At 38.8% G+C, this 22,914-nt stretch overlaps 2 protein-coding genes across 2 annotated transcripts in view; one reads left to right on the forward strand and one right to left on the reverse strand.

Annotated features, from left to right (window-relative positions):
- Positions 1 to 609: 609 nt before the first annotated feature.
- On the reverse strand, positions 610 to 6,462 carry LOC133995715 (NACHT, LRR and PYD domains-containing protein 3-like). The gene is made up of 6 exons (XM_062435186.1): positions 6,183 to 6,462; positions 2,328 to 4,110; positions 2,061 to 2,234; positions 1,776 to 1,949; positions 1,638 to 1,684; positions 610 to 1,196 (listed from the first exon to the last, which is right to left on the reverse strand). The coding sequence occupies exons 1-6, from the start codon at positions 6,460 to 6,462 to the stop codon at positions 610 to 612; spliced, it is 3,045 nt and encodes a 1,014-aa protein (XP_062291170.1).
- Positions 6,463 to 20,300: 13,838 nt separating this feature from the next.
- Positions 20,301 to 22,914, forward strand: part of arhgef28a (Rho guanine nucleotide exchange factor (GEF) 28a) — a 41,708-nt gene continuing 39,094 nt past the window's right edge. Inside the window, exon 1 of the mRNA XM_062435120.1 lies at positions 20,301 to 20,355. Coding sequence (XP_062291104.1) covers positions 20,323 to 20,355 — 33 coding nt within the window. The 5' untranslated portion in view covers positions 20,301 to 20,322. The remainder of the gene's footprint in view (positions 20,356 to 22,914) is intronic.

The raw sequence follows: 22,914 nt of genomic DNA on the forward strand, positions 1-22,914 counted from the left end.
AAATATGTGACATCTGTATAGATCATGTTTGCAGAATTCATTCTGTCATAAATGTTCCAGTTTGAAATACACAAGTGGCGTAGTGTAACATTACGCAACGATTACAGCAAAGAGAAGAAGCTATGACCATGTAAGAAACAAGTGATGTACTTTGAACAAGAGGCATGAAAATCAAAAGGAAAGCAACCAATACATGTCATTATATACATACGTGTCAGGCACATTGTATCAAATAGAAAAACATACGCTGATGTTAATGATCTAACACAAACTGAGCTGATTTTAAACAGACTGAGATGTTTGGCGGACATTTTTAGGAAAAACTTCACTTTAAGATCCTGATAAATGGAATAACTACCAGCCATGAACAGCTATTAGATGCTGTTCTAAGAAAGCTATTTAAGTGACTATCAGAATCAACACAGTTTTTACATATTAATTCAGTCCAGAGGAGATCATTAATAGAAACAATATTTGGACAGTAAAGCACTGTCAGTGAAACCAGAATGAAACCTCAATAACCATCATCATTTAAACACAGGAAGCTGCTGTCATTTCCATTTTCTAATGTTTCAGCAGCTGTCTTCAGTCAGCATTGTGAATGTTTGTCTACACAGGAGTGGACTCTCTTTCAGACAGAGGACATAGAGTCACTGAAGAATCAGGAGATACTGCAAACCCAGGATACAGAGGTTGAGTGAATGTGGTGTTGAAGGTGTGGAGATGAATCAGTGTATCAAAGGAGACTCTGTAGAAGGACAGAGTACCACCAAGATAGTCCACATACACTGCTACTCTGTTGGAGACAGAGGAGGAGGAGGAGGAGGAGGAGGAGGAGGAGGAGGAGGAAGAGGAGGAGGATGTCTCCCTGTCATTGTGCCGGACAGAGTAACCATGAACTCTAGAGCACTTCAGACTCCAGGACTGATCATTACATCCAAACTTGCAGTCTTTACTGTCTCCTTTCCTTCCGATTCCTCTATAAGCCACTGATACATAAACTTCTCCACTCCACTCTACCTCCCAGTAACAGCGACCAGTCAGACCATCTGCACACAGTAGCTGAGGACAGAATTCAAATCTGTCTGGATGATCAGGATATGACTGATACTCTTTCACACGTGTTGTCTTCCTGTTGTCAGTCAGTTTGAGTTTTCTGTGTGCTGTGTTTATGTCCAGAGTGAGTTCACAGACATCTGATGAAGAGAAGAAGAATTCATTAAAGTAGGCTCAGTTTTTGGTCCTATAACTGTCCCATTGGCTGTCTTTTAGATAACCAATGAGAAAGCAGTTAATATAAACAAAGACAAATCTTCTACATCTATTCCTTTTCATGTTATCTTTAACGACTGCTAAATAAATGAGGCATCAGAGATTTGCCATGCCACTGTAAAGAAATAGAGCTAATTTTCCTATGCTCAGTAGGACGCTTACAATTGAGGCTTCTTCTTGTCTGTTTTAGATTATGGATTATGATGACAGACATGGCTCTGCCCCAACTCGAAAACCCAAGATTTACATTTGACATAATTGTACATGAGGGGATGCCCTCAATGGTCCTTGAATGAATTAATGAATGAAAAAGCATACTATGTGCTGTTTAGTTGTCATTAATCAAATTAAATCCACACACTTACACTTCTTTAGTCCAGGTTTTAACATGTGCTCTCCACCATTGTCCATCCTGGAGGAAGAAACATCTAACATCAAGACAACTAGATCTAACATTTTTGAAGTGTTTTGTTTGCCTGCAAACTCTTGTTGTGTGTCCATACCTGAGAGTCTCCAATTTCCAGTTTGTATCCACCAGTCCAGCAGACAGTAGCTTCTCCCCTGAGTCTCCTGGATGATTGTAGCGGAGGTCCAGCTCTCTCAGATGGGAGGGATTGGAACCCAGAGCTGAGGCCAGAGAAGCACAGCCTTCTTCTGTGATCAGACAACCTGACAGACTGGAATTGAAAAAGATACATTAAGTAAGTGTTTTAGAAAGTTATGTTTGTGGGAATCTTTACTAACATGAACCTAAAGCAAAATGAAATGTTTAACATCTGCATCCTTACTTGAGAGTTTCCAGTGTGCAGTGTGGACTCTCCAGTCCAACAAACAGATGCTTCACTCCTGAATCCTGCAGGTTGTTGTTACTCAGGTCCAGCTCTTTCAGACTGGAGGACTGGGAGCTGAGAACTGAGGACAGAGCTTCACAGCTTCTCTCCGAGAGGTTACAGACACTCAGCCTGAAGAAGAATAAATGAGGAACAAAAAATATTTGATTTATCAAATTAAACATATTTGAAATTATTCATATATCAAACAGTTTATCGACCTACTGAGCTTTATTTGAAGCTTTGACCACTGGCAGCAGTCTCAGAAGAGCGTCTTCTGAACTAGAGTATTTCTTCAGGTCAAACACATCCAGATCTTTTTCCGAGGAGAGTAAGATGAAGGCAAGAGCTGACCACTGAGCAGGAGACAGTTTGTCTGGGGAGAGACTTCCTGATTTCAGGGCCCATTGAATCTCATTCACAAGAGAACGATCATTCAGTTCACTCAGACAGTGGAAGAGATTGATGCTTTTCTCTGCAGACAGATTATCACTGATCCTCTTCTTGATGTACTTGATTGTTTCCTGATTGGTCTGTGAGCTACTTCCTGTCTGTGTTATCAGGCCTCGTAGGAGAGTCTGATTGGTCTGCAGTGAAAGACCCAGGAGGAAGCGGAGGAACAAGTCCAGGTGTCCATTTTTACTTTCTAAGGCTTTGTCCACAGCACTCTGGTAAAGACTTGTTGATTTGTCTTGGAACATGTCAGGCCACCAGGAAGTTTTCAGCAGATTGACTCCAGACTTGATGAATGTCAGATGGACATGAAGAGCAGCCAAAAACTCCTGAAGGCTCAGATGGACGAAGCAGAACACCTTGTCCTGGTACAGCCCACTCTCCTCTCTAAAGACCTGTGTGAACACTCCTGAGTACAATGAGGCCACTTTGATATTGATGCCACACTCTTTAAGGTCTGATTCATAGAAGATCAGGTTGCCTTTCTGCAGCTGCTCAAAAGCCAGTTTTCCCAGAGACTCAATCATCTTCCTGCTCTCTGGATTCCAGGGCTGATCTGTCTCATCCCCTCCATCATACTTGACATTCTTCAGCTTGGACTGAACCACCAGGAAGTGGATGTACATCTGAGTCAGGGTTCTGGGCAGTGCTTCTCTCTTGTTGCTTTTTAACACTGCCTCCAGAACTTTAGCGGTGATCAAGCAGAAGACTGGGATGTGGCACATGATGTGGAGGCTTCGAGATGTCTTGATGTGGGAGATGATTGTTTTGGCCTGCTCCTCATCTTTGATTCTCTTCCTGAAGTACTCTTCCTTTTGTGGGTCAGTGAATCCTCTGACCTCCGTCACCACGCTGACACAATCAGGAGGGATCTGATTGGCTGCTGCAGGTCGGGTGGTTATCCAGAGACGAGCAGTGGGAAGCAGTTTCCCCCTGATAAGGTTTGTCAGCAGCACATCCAATGAGGTGGACTCTGTAATATCAGTCAGGATCTCATTGTTGCGGAAGTCCAGAGGCAGTCGACACTCATCCAGACCGTCAAGGATAAACACAACCTGGAACTTTTCAAACCTGCAGATCCCTGCTTCTTTGATTTCAGTAAAGAAGTGATGAACAAGTCCCACCAAGCTGAACTTTTTGTCTTTCAGCACATTCAGCTCTCGGAAGGTGAATGGGAATGTGAACTGTATGTCCTGGTTTTCTTTGTTTTCTGCCCAGTCCAGAGTGAACTTTTGTGTCAAGACTGTTTTCCCAATGCCAGCCACTCCCCTCGTCATCACTGTTCTGATTTTTTTGTCTTCTCCAGATGGGGCTTTAAAGATGTCTTCTTGTCTGATTGTTCTTTCTGTTCTGTCTGATTTTCTGGATGCTGTTTCAATCTGTCTGACTTCATGTTCGTCATTGACCCCTGCAGTCCCTCCTGCTGTGATGTAGACATCTGTGTAGATCTCATTGAGAATGGCTGATTCTCCTGCTTTTGCAATCCCCTCAAACAGACACTCGAACCTCGTCTTCAGATTAGACTTGAATTTGATCTGGTACTCAACAAGAATCTCTGAATGAATAAATGAAAACGGACATAAATGAGAGGATGTGATAGAAAATATGATTATTGGCTCTGCTTTTGTTTCCACTGGTTTTCCCTCACTTTGAGGATGAGTTCCTGAGCCTGAATGATACTTAACCCAAGTTCAGGTTCTCTCAGAGGAACAAATGCAACAGCTGGTTTGCAAAATGCCAAAGCTGGTATTGCAGGACATGAGCTAAGACAAATATTGCAGGAAAGTTAGATTTAATATACAGTATACTCCACTTACTTTCACACCTTCAAACTGTTTACTGATTGTGGTGTAAAGTGAGTATGATTGTTGTTTCTGGAACAATCCAACAAAACCTGTTGGACTTTGCCTTCCAGAGGAAACAAGTCCAACAAGTACTTCAGTTGAACACTGAAGCCTTAAGAACCATTCACACTTAGACTCATGGGGCTCTAAGGACTGATGGGCAGATGGAATAATGAACCACATATAGGCTTAATAATGCTTTTTTCAGACAGAATGTAAAATTAAAAACAAGAGGAATGTGAGGGAAATAATAGAAAGAACCAGAGTTTCCTGCTGAGTTCTGAGTTCAGTCAGAGGCTCAGAGGCTAAACTTAACACTAACACACAGAGGCACACCCACAAAGACACAGCTGGTGTGCCCATTGCCAGCCAGCTTACTGCTAAGGTACAATTGGTATTGTGGCTATTGGACCAAGGTAACACAAATGATCCAGTGCTAAGTAAAAAAAATGCTTTGCATTGTGTCTGCACACAGCCTTAAGGTGTAAACAGCCCTGCAGGGGTTTTAACCTTTGCCTTTGAATTCCCACCAGTTAGTCAAACCTAAAGAAGACTTTAGGATGAGAGCAGAAACACCTTGAAGAATCTAAAGCAAGTCCACCAACCATTGAGTGAGCACTTCTAAAAATCTTTGTATTTTCACATTTTAATCTTTCCATGACTTACCTGTAGTTTCGAAGTTGGAGTATGGCAAACGTTTCACCAGTTCATTCTGATTGATCTTCCTGAAAATCCTTCTGGTCACTTCAATAGTGTTTATACAGTAGTTGTTCACTATTTGATCCACTGTGTCTGTTATGTCTGCCTTCTCCAGTCGACTCTTTGGGATTGCTTCAAAGGGTTCCAGGACGTTCCGCTGACACAGGTACCACTTGAATTTTTTGAACTCGTCAGATTTTAAATCCTCCAAACACCCCAAGATGATCTCTGGGATTGTCATTTTAGTGTCTGATGTTGGGTGTCTTGATCTAAAGATCTAAAAGACATGACAAAAATCTGTAATTGACAAGCAATTACACAGTTCGTTTTCTGGATTACCAACACTGACATATTATTAATTATATAAAATAATTCAGGCCTATTGAAGAAGGGTTGTAGAGTTGTCTGTACAGGCAAACCTGCTTGGCCAGTGTACCCCATAAGGCCTACATCTTAAAATGTGAAGTGCAGCACACAAACCAAGCTACATAAATTCTGAGGTGTACAATCAAGCGCTGTGACAATTTGCGGAGCCTTTGCACCCATGTGCCGGGGACACTGTGTCAAGCATAAACAGCAGTATTTTTTTGAGGAACATGCTGCAGGTCAACATTGCATAAGTACCAGGGGTGGAGCTAGGGGGGGGCTTTTGGGGCTTCAGCCCTGAATGTTTTTTCAAAAGCGGCAAATCTATTTAAAAAAAAAAAAATTGGTTAAAGACGAAGGCAAACCTTTCTGCCGGCCAGAGACGAAGACTGAACCCCTATGGAGGCTGGAGACAAAGACCGAACCTTTCTGGAGGACGGTGGTTGAAGCAAAACCCCACTGGAGGGCGGCAATGAAGTCCGAACCTTCCTGGAGGCCAGAAACATAGGCGAAACCCCTCTGGATGACGGCAACACTCTATGGGTCTGAGTCATAGGCTGAACCCTTCTGGAGGCCGGGGGCGGAGGTGGAACCCCACTGGAGACTTTTGGATTAGAGGAGAAACATCTTGAGGAATCTAAAGCAAGTCTACCAGACACTGAGTGAGCACTTCTAAATATCTTTGTATCATCACATTTTTAAGCATTCCATGACTTACCTGTAGTTTCAGAGTTGGGTAATGATGACAAACGTTTCACAAGATCATTTTGATGCATCATCCCGAAAATAATTTTGGTCACTTCTATAGTGTTTGCACAGTAGCTGTTCACCATTTGATCCACTGTGTCTGTTATGTCTGCATTCTCCAGTTCACTCTTTGGGATTGCTTTAAAGGGTTCCAGGACCTTCTGCTGACACAGGTGCCACTTGAATGTTTTGAACTCCTCAGATTTTAAATCCTCCAAACACTCCAAGAGGACCTTTGTAAGTGTTGCCATCTTTTGTCCTGCTAAGATCTAAAAGATATGACAAAAATCTGTATTTGATAAACATTTACAAAGTTAATTTTTCTGCATTACCAATGCTGAAGAATTAAATGATATTATTCAAAATTGAACTAAAAAGCAAACAAGGCGAGCATAAACCAGCCTTAAGTTGCCTGATGGTTTGACAGAACTTCCTCATCATTATACCAGTGAGCATTAAACTTAAATTCAATATTGTGCAGGTCTCTCATAGCCCACAATATGTCTGGCTAAATGTAGACCACTTTTACCAAAGCGGTTTAATTAATGTATTACATATTTATATATCATACCAACTTTTCTAAATATCTAAGATGCACAGCTGAAGTCCATATATTGTGCTAAAATAATTTGAATAGCCCATTTTTGATGGTTCTAAATATTACTCACAACCATCAAGAATATTAATTATTTTTAAAAAACAAAAAAATAATGTGTTTTTGGATTTTCTCACATTGCTATTATTTAAATAACAGCAATTTGTATTGTTGTTGAGTAACATACCACCTCCTTATGTTGTGTCTTTTATTTATAGTCAGACTTTCATTTGCCAAAACACGTCAGAGGTCACATCACTCCTCAAAGTTCCACTTGATTTCCTACACTCCCAACCCTTCACCCTGTTAATATCCTGTACAATAGTGTCTCTTTGCATGCACACTGTTTTTAACTTAAACTAGAATTGACTTTACAAAACCATAATACACACCGTAAACAAACATTAAAGTCTATTCAAAGCCTCATTTCAATACTTCATTGAAATTAAACATATCTTTCTCAAAGGTGTCCTACCCAAAACTGGCAACAACAACAATAAACAAACAGCACAAAAGAGATAATTACATATGTCTCCAAAATACATCACAATAATGAAGGAAACAATTGCAGTGTAAATATCTTATCCAGTTATACAAAAATATTATATATAACTTTGTGGGTATTAAAAGCTTTTTAATGTCCTGTTGTAAATGATTATTGTTTAAAAGACATATTCTATATTCTCAGTTTTACTTTCTATTTCCTATTATCTATTATTTTATTTCCAATGATAATGTTGTATAGTGAAAGGTATTTTTGATGAAAAAGTGCTCGGTAATGGTAACTACCATTTCTACTGTTATCAGATCATTTTAACATATTTTATCATTTGATCAGATTACTGACACAAAATCATGAAAATTGTCAGTTACTTTACCTTTAGATGCTGAAAATAACCTGAATCATGCTGATGAGAGAAGGTGAAATTAATCAGCAGCTTCAATCAGGAAACTAACCAGAAGAAGAGCAAACATGTAGCTCACAGCAGGAGGGTTTTAAAGGGCTGCCTTAGCTGTCTGTATTCATCTTTACTCTTTAGTGTTCATTTATGTAATCTCACATTCAGACGACCGAACTTTGGATTAAAAAAACATAAACTGAAGTCAAACATTAACAGACAATATAAAAATAAAAATCTTTATCATTTGGATCATAACTTCTGATGTCTACCTGTTATGAGGAACTGAAAAGTGGTGAGGTGGCATTAACATAGTCTGTCGTATCTTATCTGTGATATGTGCAAAACGGTACAAAGTCTCCATTACTACGTATTATATATCATTATTATAAGTCCTCATACACTCTGTAGACAAACATTAAGAGTAAAAGAGTTGAGAGACAAAGAGTTAAACCTCCTGCTCTTTGAAAGCTGTGTTAAAGATTAAATCACATGTTTACTAATGGCTGAGGAGGTTGTTCAAAGGTTTGGTATAAAAGCTGATTGTAGGTCAGGGTATTATCAGTGTGTGAGGGTCAAGTGGGGTGCAGAGAAAATCCTGTTATGAGACTGCCAAGAGATTGATACCAAAATCAGTAAGTGGGAAAAATAACCAAATGCTGATGGGAGTTTCAGCTCAAGACAGCTGAAACAATTAAAAAAGAATATGGGAAGAAAGGAAGAGGAAGATTAAAAACAAACAAACAAAACAGAAGAGATATCAAATATCAAGGTAAATAAAATAAAAAAAATGCAAGTATAGAAGCAGCAAAACAAAAAGCAGTAGCAGCAGTAGGTCAGGGAGGAGATTCTAATCAGTCTGTTTAGTGTCTTAAAACAGATACAGGGATCATGACCTACATGACATCTTTAACCACAAAACAACATTTAAGGAGAAGAAAGTCACAATATATAAAGCAGGTTTAATTACTAGGAACTACGAAAAGACCTCAAGCACTGCTTTATCAAAATGCATGACTCAGCTGCACTTATCCCTTTAAAAAGATTAAGGATCAGAAAATGGAATGACTTATCGGGTGAAAGACCATGTTGAGTCACCATTATGGTCAGGAACAGGCAAGCCTTTAACTTATAGCACGAGTAGATTCAAATCGTACAGAACCATGTGGTATGATATTTGTTGGGAAAAGATGTACAATTACAACCAGAAGGCCTGCACAGAACAACAACAACAACAACAACAACAACAACAACAACAACAACAACAACAACAACAACAACAACAACAACAACTGTGGTTTAATTAACAGCTGACTCCCCAAAGTTGATACCTACAACTATCCGGACTAAAAGTAAATATGATGTTAGTCTGATTAAACAAATGCCACCAATTGAAATTGTACTCAAATCAGAATATAGACCGTATAAAGATCAATATCCACTAAAACCAGAGACTATAGACACCTAGGTACAACACCAGTTTTTAAATCACTCTTGAAAGCAAGAATTAGTGTTACGTGTAAAATCACCAGTCAGAAAAGAAATATTCCCTGAGATGAGTTAACGACTTGAACAAAGGTGACGGTGGTGACACAGCAGTATATGTTCATGCACCTTATCTTATCACAGGTTCCATGGGTTGGTAGTTGCTGATTTAACTGGTCCATTTTTATTACAATGGCCAACACTAGTCACTTAGTCTAAGCAAATTACATTTGTTGCAGTGACAGGTGACCTTTCTGGGATGTGATCATAGAACAGTAAATTCTTATCCCAAGCTATACAAAATATTCCAAACAAAGAAAGAAGGAGGTGATGTAATTTCTAGGAATTATCTTATACAGTTCAGTTTAGCAGTATGATTTAGTAGCTGCAGAAAAGAAAAATCCATTATGGCTTCCTGAGATTTTGGTAGGTTATTAAAACTCGATACTACTGATACAGCATTATGTGTGAAATGTTATGTTGAAGCAAAGATTGCTCACCTTTCTGCAGCTAGAGGGCTGATATTGGAATATTGGAATTGCATAGCAGCAAGAAATTGAATAAGGAGCTCACAAGCCAGACCTCAAACATACAGAGTTGGAGCTCTTTGTGGATGGATCAGCATTCATAGAGCAAAACAGCAGGTAAAAAGAGACACAACATGAGACATATAAAGCAGAACCACTCCATACACACTTTTCTCCACAAGCAGTAAAATTGAAACTATTAGCATGCAAATTGGCAAAATGGACAACAGCCACAATCTATACAGACAGTAGGTATGCTGATGGGCTGTTCAGTGATTTTGAGACATTGTGGAACAGACAGCTCCTGGTTGTAACAGAAAAAACATGTCACACATCACAAACTGGTAGCAGATATGCTGGATGCTGTTCTGCTACCTGAACAGCTGGCAATATGCAAATGCAGCACAAGTGCATTTCTCTGCGCACAGCGTAATCACGTCCTCTTTACAGATGCTGACCATAGATAACTACACCTTGAACAACAGCTGATTGCCAAGGTTTACAGAGCAGAGCAACACCAGAAGAATAACAGGATGCTATTTGATAGGCCTAATCTGTGCAAAACAGTAGTGTTGTAGCAAAGGCGTTGATAAGACAATGTTTTCCAGATTTGGAATTGCAAGAACAATCAACAGTGATAATATCACACATTTTGTGAACACAGCCCCACCCTGGCAGACCAACAAACACAGGCATTTTACTGTCTAACAGACTGCTCCCTATCACCGAGGAGTGTATTGATAAAACGCTAAGGTACTGTGCAAACAGTAAACAGACTGCACTTATAAAGCCCCTATCTACTCTTCCAACCACTCGGGGCGCTTTTACACTACTACTCACATTCAGACACATACACCGATGACAGCAAGCTGCCATAGCCATTGGGAGCAATTTGGGCCTCTGTATCTTCCCCAAGGACACGTCAACATATGGACTGTAGGAGCCGGGAATCGTACTGCCGATATTCCAATTAGGGGATAATCTGCTCTACCTCCTGAGCCACAGCTGACCCCCTTTTCTCATGATCTTAGTGCAATCCACACACAGTTGAAGGCAGCCTTTCCTTAGAAGGGGTCAGGCCACCTATGTAACCTCAATCCCGGGGACTGGGTGATAATAAAAGATTTCAGGAGAAAACATTGGAACAAGGCAAGGCAGCAAGGGCCATGCCAGGTTCTCCTCACCACCAACTCCGTAGTAAAAGTTGACAAGAGAGCTGCATGGGTGGTAAAAACAGGTAAAACTGGTGCTGCCACTCCAAGACCCAAGAAGAGAGTCCTACAACGTTTACAGATATGGAAGAGAAGTAGACAAAGGAGAAAGCCTCTCACTGAGGTTTAACAACCACAAAAAATAATTTTGCTGTGTTCTTCTTGAGAATTTGTGGAACTGTAATCTTATGATTTGTTATGTAGCTATCAAAGTTGTTTTTGATTAATGTCTTTTAAGCATATATGGTCTGGGCACATGAAAGGTGCAGGACAATTAAATCAAATCAATCAATCTGTTTATCATGTTGACTTTGGTAGAATCTTTGTCATCAAGATAAAATAAGAGACATTAACTAATCTTTTAGACTTTAATATACATTACAGATATATTCACATACAATATTTAAGAGATTAAAAATCAGGTCTGGTCATCATGATTGACTTAATGTTTTACAGATGCGTTTGCAAACATTACTAACACATATTTTATAGCCCTGAGAACCACTTGTGTACATTTGTAGGTTGTGAGAAAATAAGCAGCTAGTTTGACAACACAGTTGAATGATGATTAGCTTGACTGGCGTGACTTACATCAATGGAAATATCATGACTCTGTTGGACATTATTTTTTCATTGGATATAAGTCATGGAAGGTTGGGGGAGCTGTTTTAAATATTTACAAACAACATTTGCTCTTGATTTGAAAAAAATTGCCAATCAATATTGTTTGTACTCTCAAGTAATCAACAGTAAACAACCGTTCAACAATCAACAATCAGCATAGGATTGTTTTAGTATAGGTCAAAGATTGTAACACTGGTTAGGTCTGACTTAAAGTATAGCAGTAAAATTATTACAACATTTAAAATAAGGACAAATGATGACAATGCTATCTTCATACTTGTTAAGGAATTTTCCACCAGATGCACACTTTTACACACGGCGCCTCACACATTACCTTCAACCTGGATTCAGAGTCCAGCACTCAGGCCAATGCCTTAAAGCCATTTTAGCACACAATAGGAAAATTGGACATCCACAACACAGTGGGAGTCGTTACTTCGAGAAAAGGGAGCCTGATAAAAAAAATATGATATGATAAATCACCAAGTGAACAGATACAATAGCCACTTTGTATGACAATTGTGTTTTAAACTATTATTTGATAGATATTAATAGTTATTTGCACTAGGTGTGGTTTTCCATAGTTTTGCACATTGATATTTGGCCATTTAAATTCAAAGATGCCATCAATCTAAGCTTGTACAGACATTTTTGCACATTCCCCTCTTATAAAGAAACAGATAAAAGTTCTAATAAGAAATAATTAGGACATTTCGACCACTTGATATCATTATAGGTCCCAATCCAGTATTTTGCAAGGCTTTAAAAAGCCAATTCTGTATCATCTCTAAGTGGTGTTAATATCTTTAATTCCAACTAATGGCTGCAGTGAAAACATTAAAACCTATCTTGCATGAGATCACTGACTGCCAGATGTTCAGCATAAGAAGAAAATGGTCGATTTTGAGCTTGTTTAATATTCTTTCAGATCAGTTAACCACATTAACGAGGGCTGAATGTTACAACATGTTAATCTGATTTAGAGTCAGCAAATATTTCCTTGGAGTATGTTAAATCCCTCAATTGAAAAGCATAAACATGGCATTAATCTTTCTTTTTTAATTGCTGTGCTAATCTACATTCTTGTTTGTTTTGCTGTCTCAGGTTTATAGACTTTCTTTGTTTCTTTTGATGTGAGGCATGAAAATCCAAAGCGGGTTCAATCGAGGACAACTGGATTTATTGTAGCTAATTGAAAACGTTTCGCCTCACATCCAATGGGCTTTTTTCTGTACTAACTGACTGGTGGGGTATTTAGACTCTGTGGGGTCATTATCAGGATCAATGAAATCACTTGGCAGCATGAAAAGCTTTAAAATAGTGATTTTTTTAATGGCGTGATTAGGCGTTGCAGGATGAACAGTGCTCAAGCCATTGGAGTATTTATCCCATTCATTAGTACTTACTGTTAAATGAAATATATTTACAATTTTTTCTGTTTGATGCTATATTTGAGTGATGCTTACACTATGATTATGCTGGTTTATTTACTATCTTTAACTTCTTTCCCCTGTTATTTTGATGCTATGTTGCAAATATGTTTAAGTCATCTTTTGTGACATGTCAACTATGTTATTCATTTCACAAAATGACCAATTTCAGTGTTTTCATTAAGAAAAAACACTGAAATTGGTCATTTTGTAAATTGAAAACCTTCCTTCATTAAAGAACAAAAAAAAATCTTTCACACATTGCCTTGACTGAGGGGTTGTGTTGCAAAATTCAAATCCCTCAACCTCAATTTAAGGGCTGATTTTTTTTCATGATTAGTGTGTTTGAAAGGTCAAGCGCAGCTTTAGAGGCTCAGTTTGTTAAAGTATATAAATTACCACACAACAATTCCTAAGCTGTTATTCTTGGATCGAGTAAAGAATGTCTTCTAAGAAAAAAGGACCAGAAATAAGAGAAATTAGCAGAAAAGGTGTCAGTAGAGGGTCCTTTTCTGTTGTTAATGCTGTATAAATCCATATATCTCTCCTATTAGGGGTTTTGTTTCCTGGACCAGGCACTGCAAAAAGAGACAAGGGTGATTGTCCAGAGGCCTCTTTGTTATTGCTGTTTAGTTGTTTGTTATTTGAGTCTCTAATGAAGAGGTCAAGGGTTGCGACACCATCCATGTCGCTGTGATGACACCAGGGGGTCTTCGAAAGAAAAAGCTTCCAGGTCAGTTGCACTGAGGAAGTTGTGCTCGTTCTGTCGTGATCAAGATCACGCAACTCTGGTCTGGGCCGCCTTGTTTTGACATGTGAGCCTCAGCTGATGGGTGATGAATTCTACCAGTGTGCTGCTCTCTCCACCTACAGGGCACCTGGACCACATGCACTGAAAAGAAGATGACAAGCAAATGCACCAGATTATGCTTTACGCCTAACCCAGTGTGGGTTTTTTGGCAATGTGGTAAAACAATTGAGACATTAAAGATGATGCATGTGGAATGTTATGTTGAAAACCTCCACAGGATGGCAGTGTTGCTTGTTCAATGACTTCCCTTTTTCTTTTTATGCTTTTGCCAACAGATGGCAGCATAGTCTCATTGGTTCAATATTACAAAACTGCAAGTATTGTGGGATTTGTCCCATTCCCAAATGGCCTATAATCCTCTCATCTCCCCAATTAAGCAATGCAACACTTTCCTGTGTACACAGTTAAACCAACTCAGATTGCTGACTGTGTCAAAAGTAAGAAAGCATAGTTGCAGCATGTACACTATTACCTCATTTCAGACATTTAATCTGTTACCCACTATCAGTCAGTGGGATAAGTCTGAGAGCAGGAAGGGTGGGAAAGTCTTCCTTGCGTTTCCTGTTAATGTTGTACGTCTATGTGAACGTCTGCATGAACGTCTGTGTGATTACGATTACAATCCAACTGAGACCTGAAAGATTTTTATCCAACAAGAAGAGCATTAGGAAGTAAAGTATGCAAAGTGAACACTGTGCTGCTACTGATGACCTTATTTCTCTCAGTGAACAGGTCATTTTTCTTCACTTCAATTAGAAACTTGACTGTCCTGATTGAAAAATAAAACTTTCTGTAGTCCTGGTGTTACATGTTGCAAAAATTTAAAATGCCACTGATTTATACAGATAACATTAGTAATAGTTAAATAGTTAAATGACAAGGTGGAGGAGTTTGTCATGGAGGTCTACAGCAAAAAGGAATATGATATATCAGGCTTTGGATACACACACAATTTTTGTTTTTTTAACAATAAGAAATATATAGAACATTGTCAGCCATAACATTTAAAGTGAGCATTTAACTACTGCTGAACAGTGGTAACTGGTGCCACAAGTGACAATTACAGTATATTAGTAACAGTTCAAGAGAAGAAGATACAAAGTTAGCGAACTGACTCAGTAATGTCAGTTAATTACTAAATAATTTATTTACTGTTTTTGAGTAATCAGTTTGTAGCCACCATAGTATATCAGACCAAATAAGTCTGTGGCCACAAAACCTCTGTGTGTATTGAACTGATCAAGGGCACATTTGAATGTGTTATTTCTTCTTTCAAAAGTGAAATAGTCTCACTCTGAAATAGATTTTACACTTTTTTAGTTTCAAATAGAAAAGCTCATATCTTAATAGTAACATGATTTTTACTCTATATGCATTTAGTGAGATTGGTATTTTTTGGTGTCTTGGTGTTGAGTCACTTAACACTGTAACTGACTTGTAGTCCCAGATATTAAAGGGCCACTCCACCAATTTTACACATTAATTTGTTAATTTAGAGCCCTGCTAGACACAAACATATGTATTGTTTATTGTTCCTTCAGTTGGATATTTGAGCTTCAATGAGCAGAATGATCAACACTTTGCCACATTCCCATTCACTTGAATGAGGAAGAGTATCCCAACATTTGAATGGTGTTGTGTGTGCTGTTTTCACATGCATCTGCTGGAATTGCAAAGTTTCTCTCTGTTCTTTGAGTTTAGTTTAGCGATCCAGTACACAATTCCCACAAATGCAATGTGGAAACTTTAATCGTCCAGTGCTCATAGATCGTGAATGGACTTTTCAGTGACGTAGGAGACATCTTGTGTCCAGCAGTTAAACTTTTGAAACTGACAATATTTCAAATTTCATAGATTCTGAATTTTCCAATGAGGGAGATCAAAGTAGATGTTATTTAAAGTACTTTTAGTAAGGTAATTGAACTTTTTTATATGGAAAACCCATACCACAGAGCACTTTTTATTGGTTTTAAAATACAGTATGTCTGAATGGGATCTTTAATATTTTCTGTGGCTCAAGGGAGCTCTCCAAAGTTAGACAAAATCGCAACTTGGCCTCTGCTGCTTCAATTTAAACCATTTTTAAATATAATCTCTCTCTGAGTTGCTCAACGTCATGGAAGTGCAATACTAAATAGCTGGAGGAGTACTCCTTAATAAACACAACACCTCTGACACTAATGTTGTTATCTCTTTGCCCAGGGAGATCTATTCACTGTGATAAAAAAATGGAGACAGCATAAATATACAGGAGTTAATAATAACACCCACTTACAGTATAATAATATCTTACGCATAAGATAGATTTGTATGATTGTATCTACTTCTTGCTGTTATTATCATTGGGTCAGAAACACAAAAAAAGCATGTTGCTTCTTGTGGTGTATTATACGGAAGCCTAGAAAAGCCATGCTTGCTGTTATTTTTTTCAGGCAGTCTCAAGTTTGAGATCACAAGTTAATTATCTTGATCATGAGATGATTAACTTGTAATCTCGAGATAATAAAGCTTCTATTATTATGACATTATTATAACAGGTTAATTTAGGCTAACTTGTTATTTCGAAAGGCTGATTTTTCAAGATAACGACTTGAAACTCTGAAATCAGTATCTGGTCATGATTCATCCCTAATTGATCAAAGAGTTTAGAAATGTAGAGAGGGGTTACTGTAAGCCTCATTAACAAATGACGAATGACCTCCATATTATATTTGTGCATCCACACAGTGAGACAGTTCTTGGTAAATAAACATCAAACACATGACAGTGGTGAGTTTACATATGTTTTGCCTGTTTTATGACGTCATGCCCCAAATCCTTACATATAAAAGCAATGTTAAAGTTGCCCAGTAGATGTCCCCACTTTGACTCAACACTCAAATGCTTCGAATCACTGACGCATTTTCAGAAAACTTCCTTTCATCTCTCCCATCACTAATGTTGGCATGTATCATGGCACATGATAACGGGGTCGATCATCTCATTATCTCAACGCTAATTTTCTTGAGATAATAAAATAATTTACTTGTAATCTCGAGATAATGGCGTTAAAAAAATAATTACAAGCATGGCTCTTCTTCTGTACAACTGAGCTCAGAGATAGTGACATCACCACAACTCGTTTCTGATTGGAGGAAATTATAATTACAGCAGGACTGTGTTACGACTGAACCTGTTGTCCCCTAAAACACCATCAATGCAGCAACCAACTCACAAAGCAGTAGAAATATACCCTATAAAGAGATAAACTCTAACTATTAGATGCACATGGGACATGCAACAGGTCCAAATAAACTTTCACTCATATTTTAAGCATGTGTTTTCCCCCCTGCCTCCCTATGGGGCTGCTCTCCTACAGACAGCCCGGTGTGTGAGGGGGCTGGACCAGAGGAGCAGGCTGCAGAGAGAGAGAGAGAGAGAGAGGAGAAACAACTCTGGCGACACCTGCAAACAAACTCCCAACCGACTCTTATCTCCCGGAGCGAAAGGGACGGATGAAGCCGTGAGACAAGGCAGTAAGTTAATGCAGAATAAGGTTATGGAAAAAGTGTTGCGGAATAGCGAGCAACAGAGAAAGTTTTCTCAAGATACAAAGTCGTGCGATATTTGAGTTCACGACAGATCGGAGCGAGAGCTCAGCCAGAGAGAGACGACAGCAGGTAATGGCAAGCTGATTCTCAACTGGAAAACTGTTTAAAATAGCATTTAAACAAAGAAAACAACACTGTTCAATGAGCTTTAGTGATGATTAGACTTTTGAGCATCTACAGTTTTATTAATTACTTAATTGAGGTGTGATAAATGCTGTTGCGTTCACAGGTAAACAGTAAAAAGCGTGGCATGAATTGTTCAGAGTCAATGCCTCTACTCATAATGTTGTTTCTATGTCTTTCTGTGCTCAGTTTGGAACAGTTGATGCATTCACTGACTGTGTTTCACTATTATATGCAGTAGTTTCACTTCCCAGTGGAAGCAATAGAGGTCATTTGTTCCTGTTGGAAAAGCATGAATGCTGATAATGTGTGTACTATATTATCTGAAACCTGTTTTCACTTCTGTTGAACACATGTTAATCCCACAGTCCATTCAATGGCTTGACAGTGAGGCTTTTCCCTTTAAGGCTAATTAAAGGGTTGTAAGAAAAAGGTGATGTGGGTTAGTGTTTATGCTCTAAAATGGGGATAAACTATTTTAAAGGTAGCCAGTGTTTACAACCACTAATCTTTTTGTGAGTTTTACTATTTGATCATAAAATAGCCTTCATCATATAGTGACAATGGCACTGTTTGCCTACTGTAGCATTTAATTCCATCATTACATCATTGCATCTCCTTCTGAGAAATGATGAACAGTAGATCTATATTATTGCCAATGAAAGCATAATTACCAGGAACTAAAAGCAGCAAACTTTTTTCAGACACCCAAAAACTGATTGCAGCTTAGCGTGTGAGAGGAATTAAATTATTCAACCATGCATCAACTGTTCAACAAAAAAAGAAATTGAAGGACAACAGGATCAACTTGCTCACGTCTGAAAATATTTGCATCACATGTGAAGGTGTCAAAATTAGTTTCCCAAATGCTTTTTGACAGTGTGCATTCTCTCGTTATGTGTAATCTCTTTTCTCACGCTCTGTTCTGGAGTGCGTGGCCACCAGCCAGGTCAGGTTTCTTACTCACATTGAACATGTCAGAGTGTAAAGTCAAGCTGAGGACAATGACTGACACGGATTCAGCGCAGACTACAAAAAAAAGCTCTCAAATATTAAACATGGCTTGCAAACCATGGATGCTACATTTAACCTTACGAGTTATTTTGGTTACCTGACTGGGTTATTTTTGGTTTCCAAGGACAATTCTGGATCGTTTTGATGTGTTGATTCAGATTATGTTGTTAAACCTTACATTGACATAACCATGGCAGAATATTAACGTTTGTTGACCTAGTGGGGTGCAACCTGCAAACGTAGGACAATGTTTATTCTGCAATATGACACGCAAACCCTCTCTAGTTCCACATCACAATGGTGTTGCCCCATGGATATGAAAAGATATAAAAACAGGGACAGATGCCTGGGCCTGAGGCATTACACTCCTCTATTGATAAGATGTCCTTTTGGACGTAATATTACAGTACACAAACGTGATAGTGATATTACTGTAAGACAAAGCCTGAGGACATTAGTCAGTGTATTACAGTATAATATGACTGGACCTGCTGTTAAGACAGTGAATCCCATTTGTCTTGTCTGCTGTGTCACTTTACAGGTTTATTTTCATAAAATAATACGAAAGTCATCTTTGGTTTAACCCAGATTCAGAGGATAGTGCCTCCAGCCGCTCGTAGAATTATGATTGTAGATTAATCGATTTTATACTTATGTTTAGATAAGTGTTTTCTTTAGGGCTGCAACTAATGATTGTTTTCATGTCAATTAATCTTAATATCAGTCATGTCTTGTCTGACCAACAGTCAAAACACCAAGACAACATGACTGAAATGATAATTCTATTATCATAACAGTTCCCAGTTAATCTCCTGTTGATCGACTGATCGTTGTAGCTCGGTGATTAAAAATCAGTGATGGTTTATTGTTGTTCTATATGTGGAATAAGGGGTTATACTTGGAATCCTGGTTATAGACCTAAAATGCTGATTGATTGATTGATTGATGCTGTAAAGTTTTTCACTTTTTGTCAGTTGAGCAATTTTTCAGGCAGAAATACATTGAATGGTTCCAGCCTATACAATTTGAGGATTTTCCGCTTTTGCCTCTTTTATATAATTGGACTGATGGTCGAACAAAACAACATATTTCAAGATGTCACCTGATTGTGATGGACATTTTTCACTTTTTATAGACCAAATAATGAATCGCTTAATGAATAAGATTATAAAGATAGATTAATCGACAATGAAAATAATTGTTGGTTGCAGGTTCTAATTAAGATCTTAAAGTGGGAAGATACTCACCACAGGGAGTTGATTTGTCATGTACCATATATAGTATATATGCAAAAACAAACAATTAATCTTGCACTGACCCATGAAATCAATGAGTGTCTAGACAAAGCGCAGTGTGCTGACACCACTGTGCAGCTTTGAAGTCATGCACTATTCACAGCTGAGAGTGAAGTCACAGCGGATCAGGTGTGTGCAGATGATACAGTTACCTTTTCCTCCCCTGCTGCTTCCTGCCTGAAGGGTCGGACAACATGGCTACTGGTGTGTTTCCACCTTCCATCTTTCAGCAGAAAACCAGCTCAGTTGTTCTGTTTACTGTTCTCAAATCATTATCAGTGATCACTTGAGCATCTCCGTTTCCTCTGGGAGACAGTCCTAACTACTCTGGACTGTATAAACAGCCCGTATCATAGCAGAAATCAATGAAACGAATGATTGCATGATATAACAATTTAGATTGTGTATTTACAACTGGTTACAGACTGTAACTTCTGTTGTATTCTCCTAACACTGTAGTGACATGACTCTATTCTCTTCAGGCATCTGCTGGTGGATGGGGAGAAAATGGAGGTGAACAGAAGAGAAGTGCCTTTATATGTAAGTGCTTGCATGTTTTGCTTCTCTTGTGTGTTATTGGTCTTGTACAGGGGTCTGTTTGGGTATTTTTAGGGTGTGGTTGGGTACGTACATGAAGTCTCTCAAGCAGTCTACCACATTTAGACCCAATTCACTTATTTTCTCACCAGAATTAGAGCACTCTTGTTTTTCCCTCCAGCCATCCCTTTCCTCTCTTTTAGTCCTGAGTCTCCTCTCTGTGCAGCAGTTGACTGGCAAGCCTTGTGTCGCAGGTGAAACCAAAGCCAGGAGGGTTTCAGTCCCTGGGGAAGTCAGGCCTTACACAGCCTGCTCACCAAATGACAAGGCCCTCTGAAAGCATGGCTTCCACAGGGAGTTTGGGAACCAGAACAATAGAATATACCCATTTCTTTAGGCTTTTTACTGTAAGGAGTGAACACACCCCACTGTATGAATTATATAAATAGACTTTTCTCTTTTGGGAGCATGTTTGAGTACAGACTGTGCAGGTGTGTTTGAATTATTATTTCAAAACTTTTTTTTTTGACATAGTAGAACTCCTTACTACATTCATTTCTTCCATGTGTCTTTCTTTTCCCATTCAATCCCCCATCTCTCTCTCTCTTTCTTTTGCCCCTATTCTCCCGTGTGTGTGGAAGCCTGGGTGGGCCAGTCACTGAAGCGTTGCCAGATTTCTGGTAAGCAGAGTGTCTGCTTGTTTTGCTGTGTCACCAGTTTCAGAGGGGGGAGGGGGGCTCATGCAAAAACCCTTTCCCTTCCTGCACTCATAGAGGCTGATTGAGGACCAGTCTGAAACCTAGGCATGTGAATCATTACGGCTCTACCACGTACACATACACCTCTCCATTAAGAGGAAGTGGCGTCTCCACCCTCTAAGGTCACAGCTCAACAGGAGTAACTCTCACTGCTGAATGAGATCCAGATTTCAATGTGGGGCTTTGTGTGGGCGAGCCACGGCACACTGCCGTGATATAAAGGCTGTTATTGTAACACGCCTAGTAAAGTTTTATGGTGCGCCTCCACACATACAACATAGTGTCAGGTCCACAGCAGATACCGTTAGGCTACATCAATGGATAAATGGATGCATTAAAGTGCAGGCGGCAAGCGTGGGAGTTCCTGTGTTTGAGGAGGTTTTATTGAGCCCTAGAGTCTAAGCAATCTGTGCAATTTGTTCATGCAGGTGTGTATGTGTGAGGAAAACTGGAGCGTGTGTGCTTATATTATGAGTAAGCTGAAATATGAGAGCTCCAAAGTAGCTGTGAGAGACAAATAACCAAAAAACATGCATTTCTCAGTTTTAATTGCCAGGCACAGTGATGTCAGTTTGTAGGTCTACTACTTTGGTACTGACTGATATACCTCAACAACTATTGGATGGTTTGCCATGAAATGTTGTATAGGCATTCATGGTTGCCAGCAGGTCAAAGTTCTCTACATCTATTTGATGGGGCATTAATGGATGGATAGACATCCATGTTTCCCAGAAGATGAATAGTAATGTCATTAGTGGCCCCCAAAGTGATCAAAATTTTAGTTTTTTTCCCATTTCATTTATGTCTAAGGACTTCAAAACTAGACAGTCCAATCAGTATCAGCTGTACTTTGTGCTTATTAGTAAATATTAGCATGGTAACATGCTAAACAAAGATGGTGAACATGGTAAATCTACTAAATGTCAATGTTGTCATTGCAAGCGTGTTGCCATGCTGGCGTTAGTATTTGGCTTTTAAAGCATGTCTGGCAATTTTCTGTATTTTGTACTTATACTTGTAATACATTGTTAATTTCTTAAAGGAATTTGTTACAAAGTCAAGAGGTTGTGATGTGTAACAGAACAAACTAGCAAAACTCTATAAAGAGAACCATGTTCACACACATGCTCAGTGGCGTTTATCTTACAAGGAACTACTCTCCAGAGACTTAAAATGTAATCACTGTTATTAGTCTTTGTAGTCGTTTCTTAAAAAATGACTGGGACCATAATCTTTGTGGTGAAAGAACTACATCACAGATGAATAAGATATATCAGGCTTTGGATGTGTGCACTTGTAAGTAGAATCAATTCATTGTTGGCTCTGCATATGAGGTTTGTTGACAGTAAGAAAAATATAAAACATCACCAGCCATATCTTTTAAGCAATGCTGTGCCTATATACAGCCTCACAGAGTTGCTAGCATTGCTGTAGCTGCTTGTTTCTTTAAAGCAGCCAGTATCTCAACAAATGCTCATAAATGGAAATATATTAGTATATCCTTGTTGCAGTGTGTTTGTTCAAGTGCCAGTATGGTCTGATAGTGTTACTTATCACTGTGCTGTTTGAGCCAGTGAGTTTATGATTGTTTTCCCCTTGTAAGTGCTGTGGTGATTATGTTTGCTATGCTGTCAAACCAATATAAAACCTCACCCTACCGGTCTCAGTCATAAAAGAGGCAAAAAATATCTCTTTTGCTTGAACAAATAGATACATATGCTATTATTACAACAGCTCTCTTTCTTTGTAGATGTGCACTATCAGCATGAGTTTTCATATTTGTTAATTTCACTAAACATTTACC

This window comes from Scomber scombrus, chromosome 15 (assembly GCF_963691925.1).
Source record: "Scomber scombrus chromosome 15, fScoSco1.1, whole genome shotgun sequence".
Lineage (NCBI taxonomy): Eukaryota > Metazoa > Chordata > Actinopteri > Scombriformes > Scombridae > Scomber > Scomber scombrus.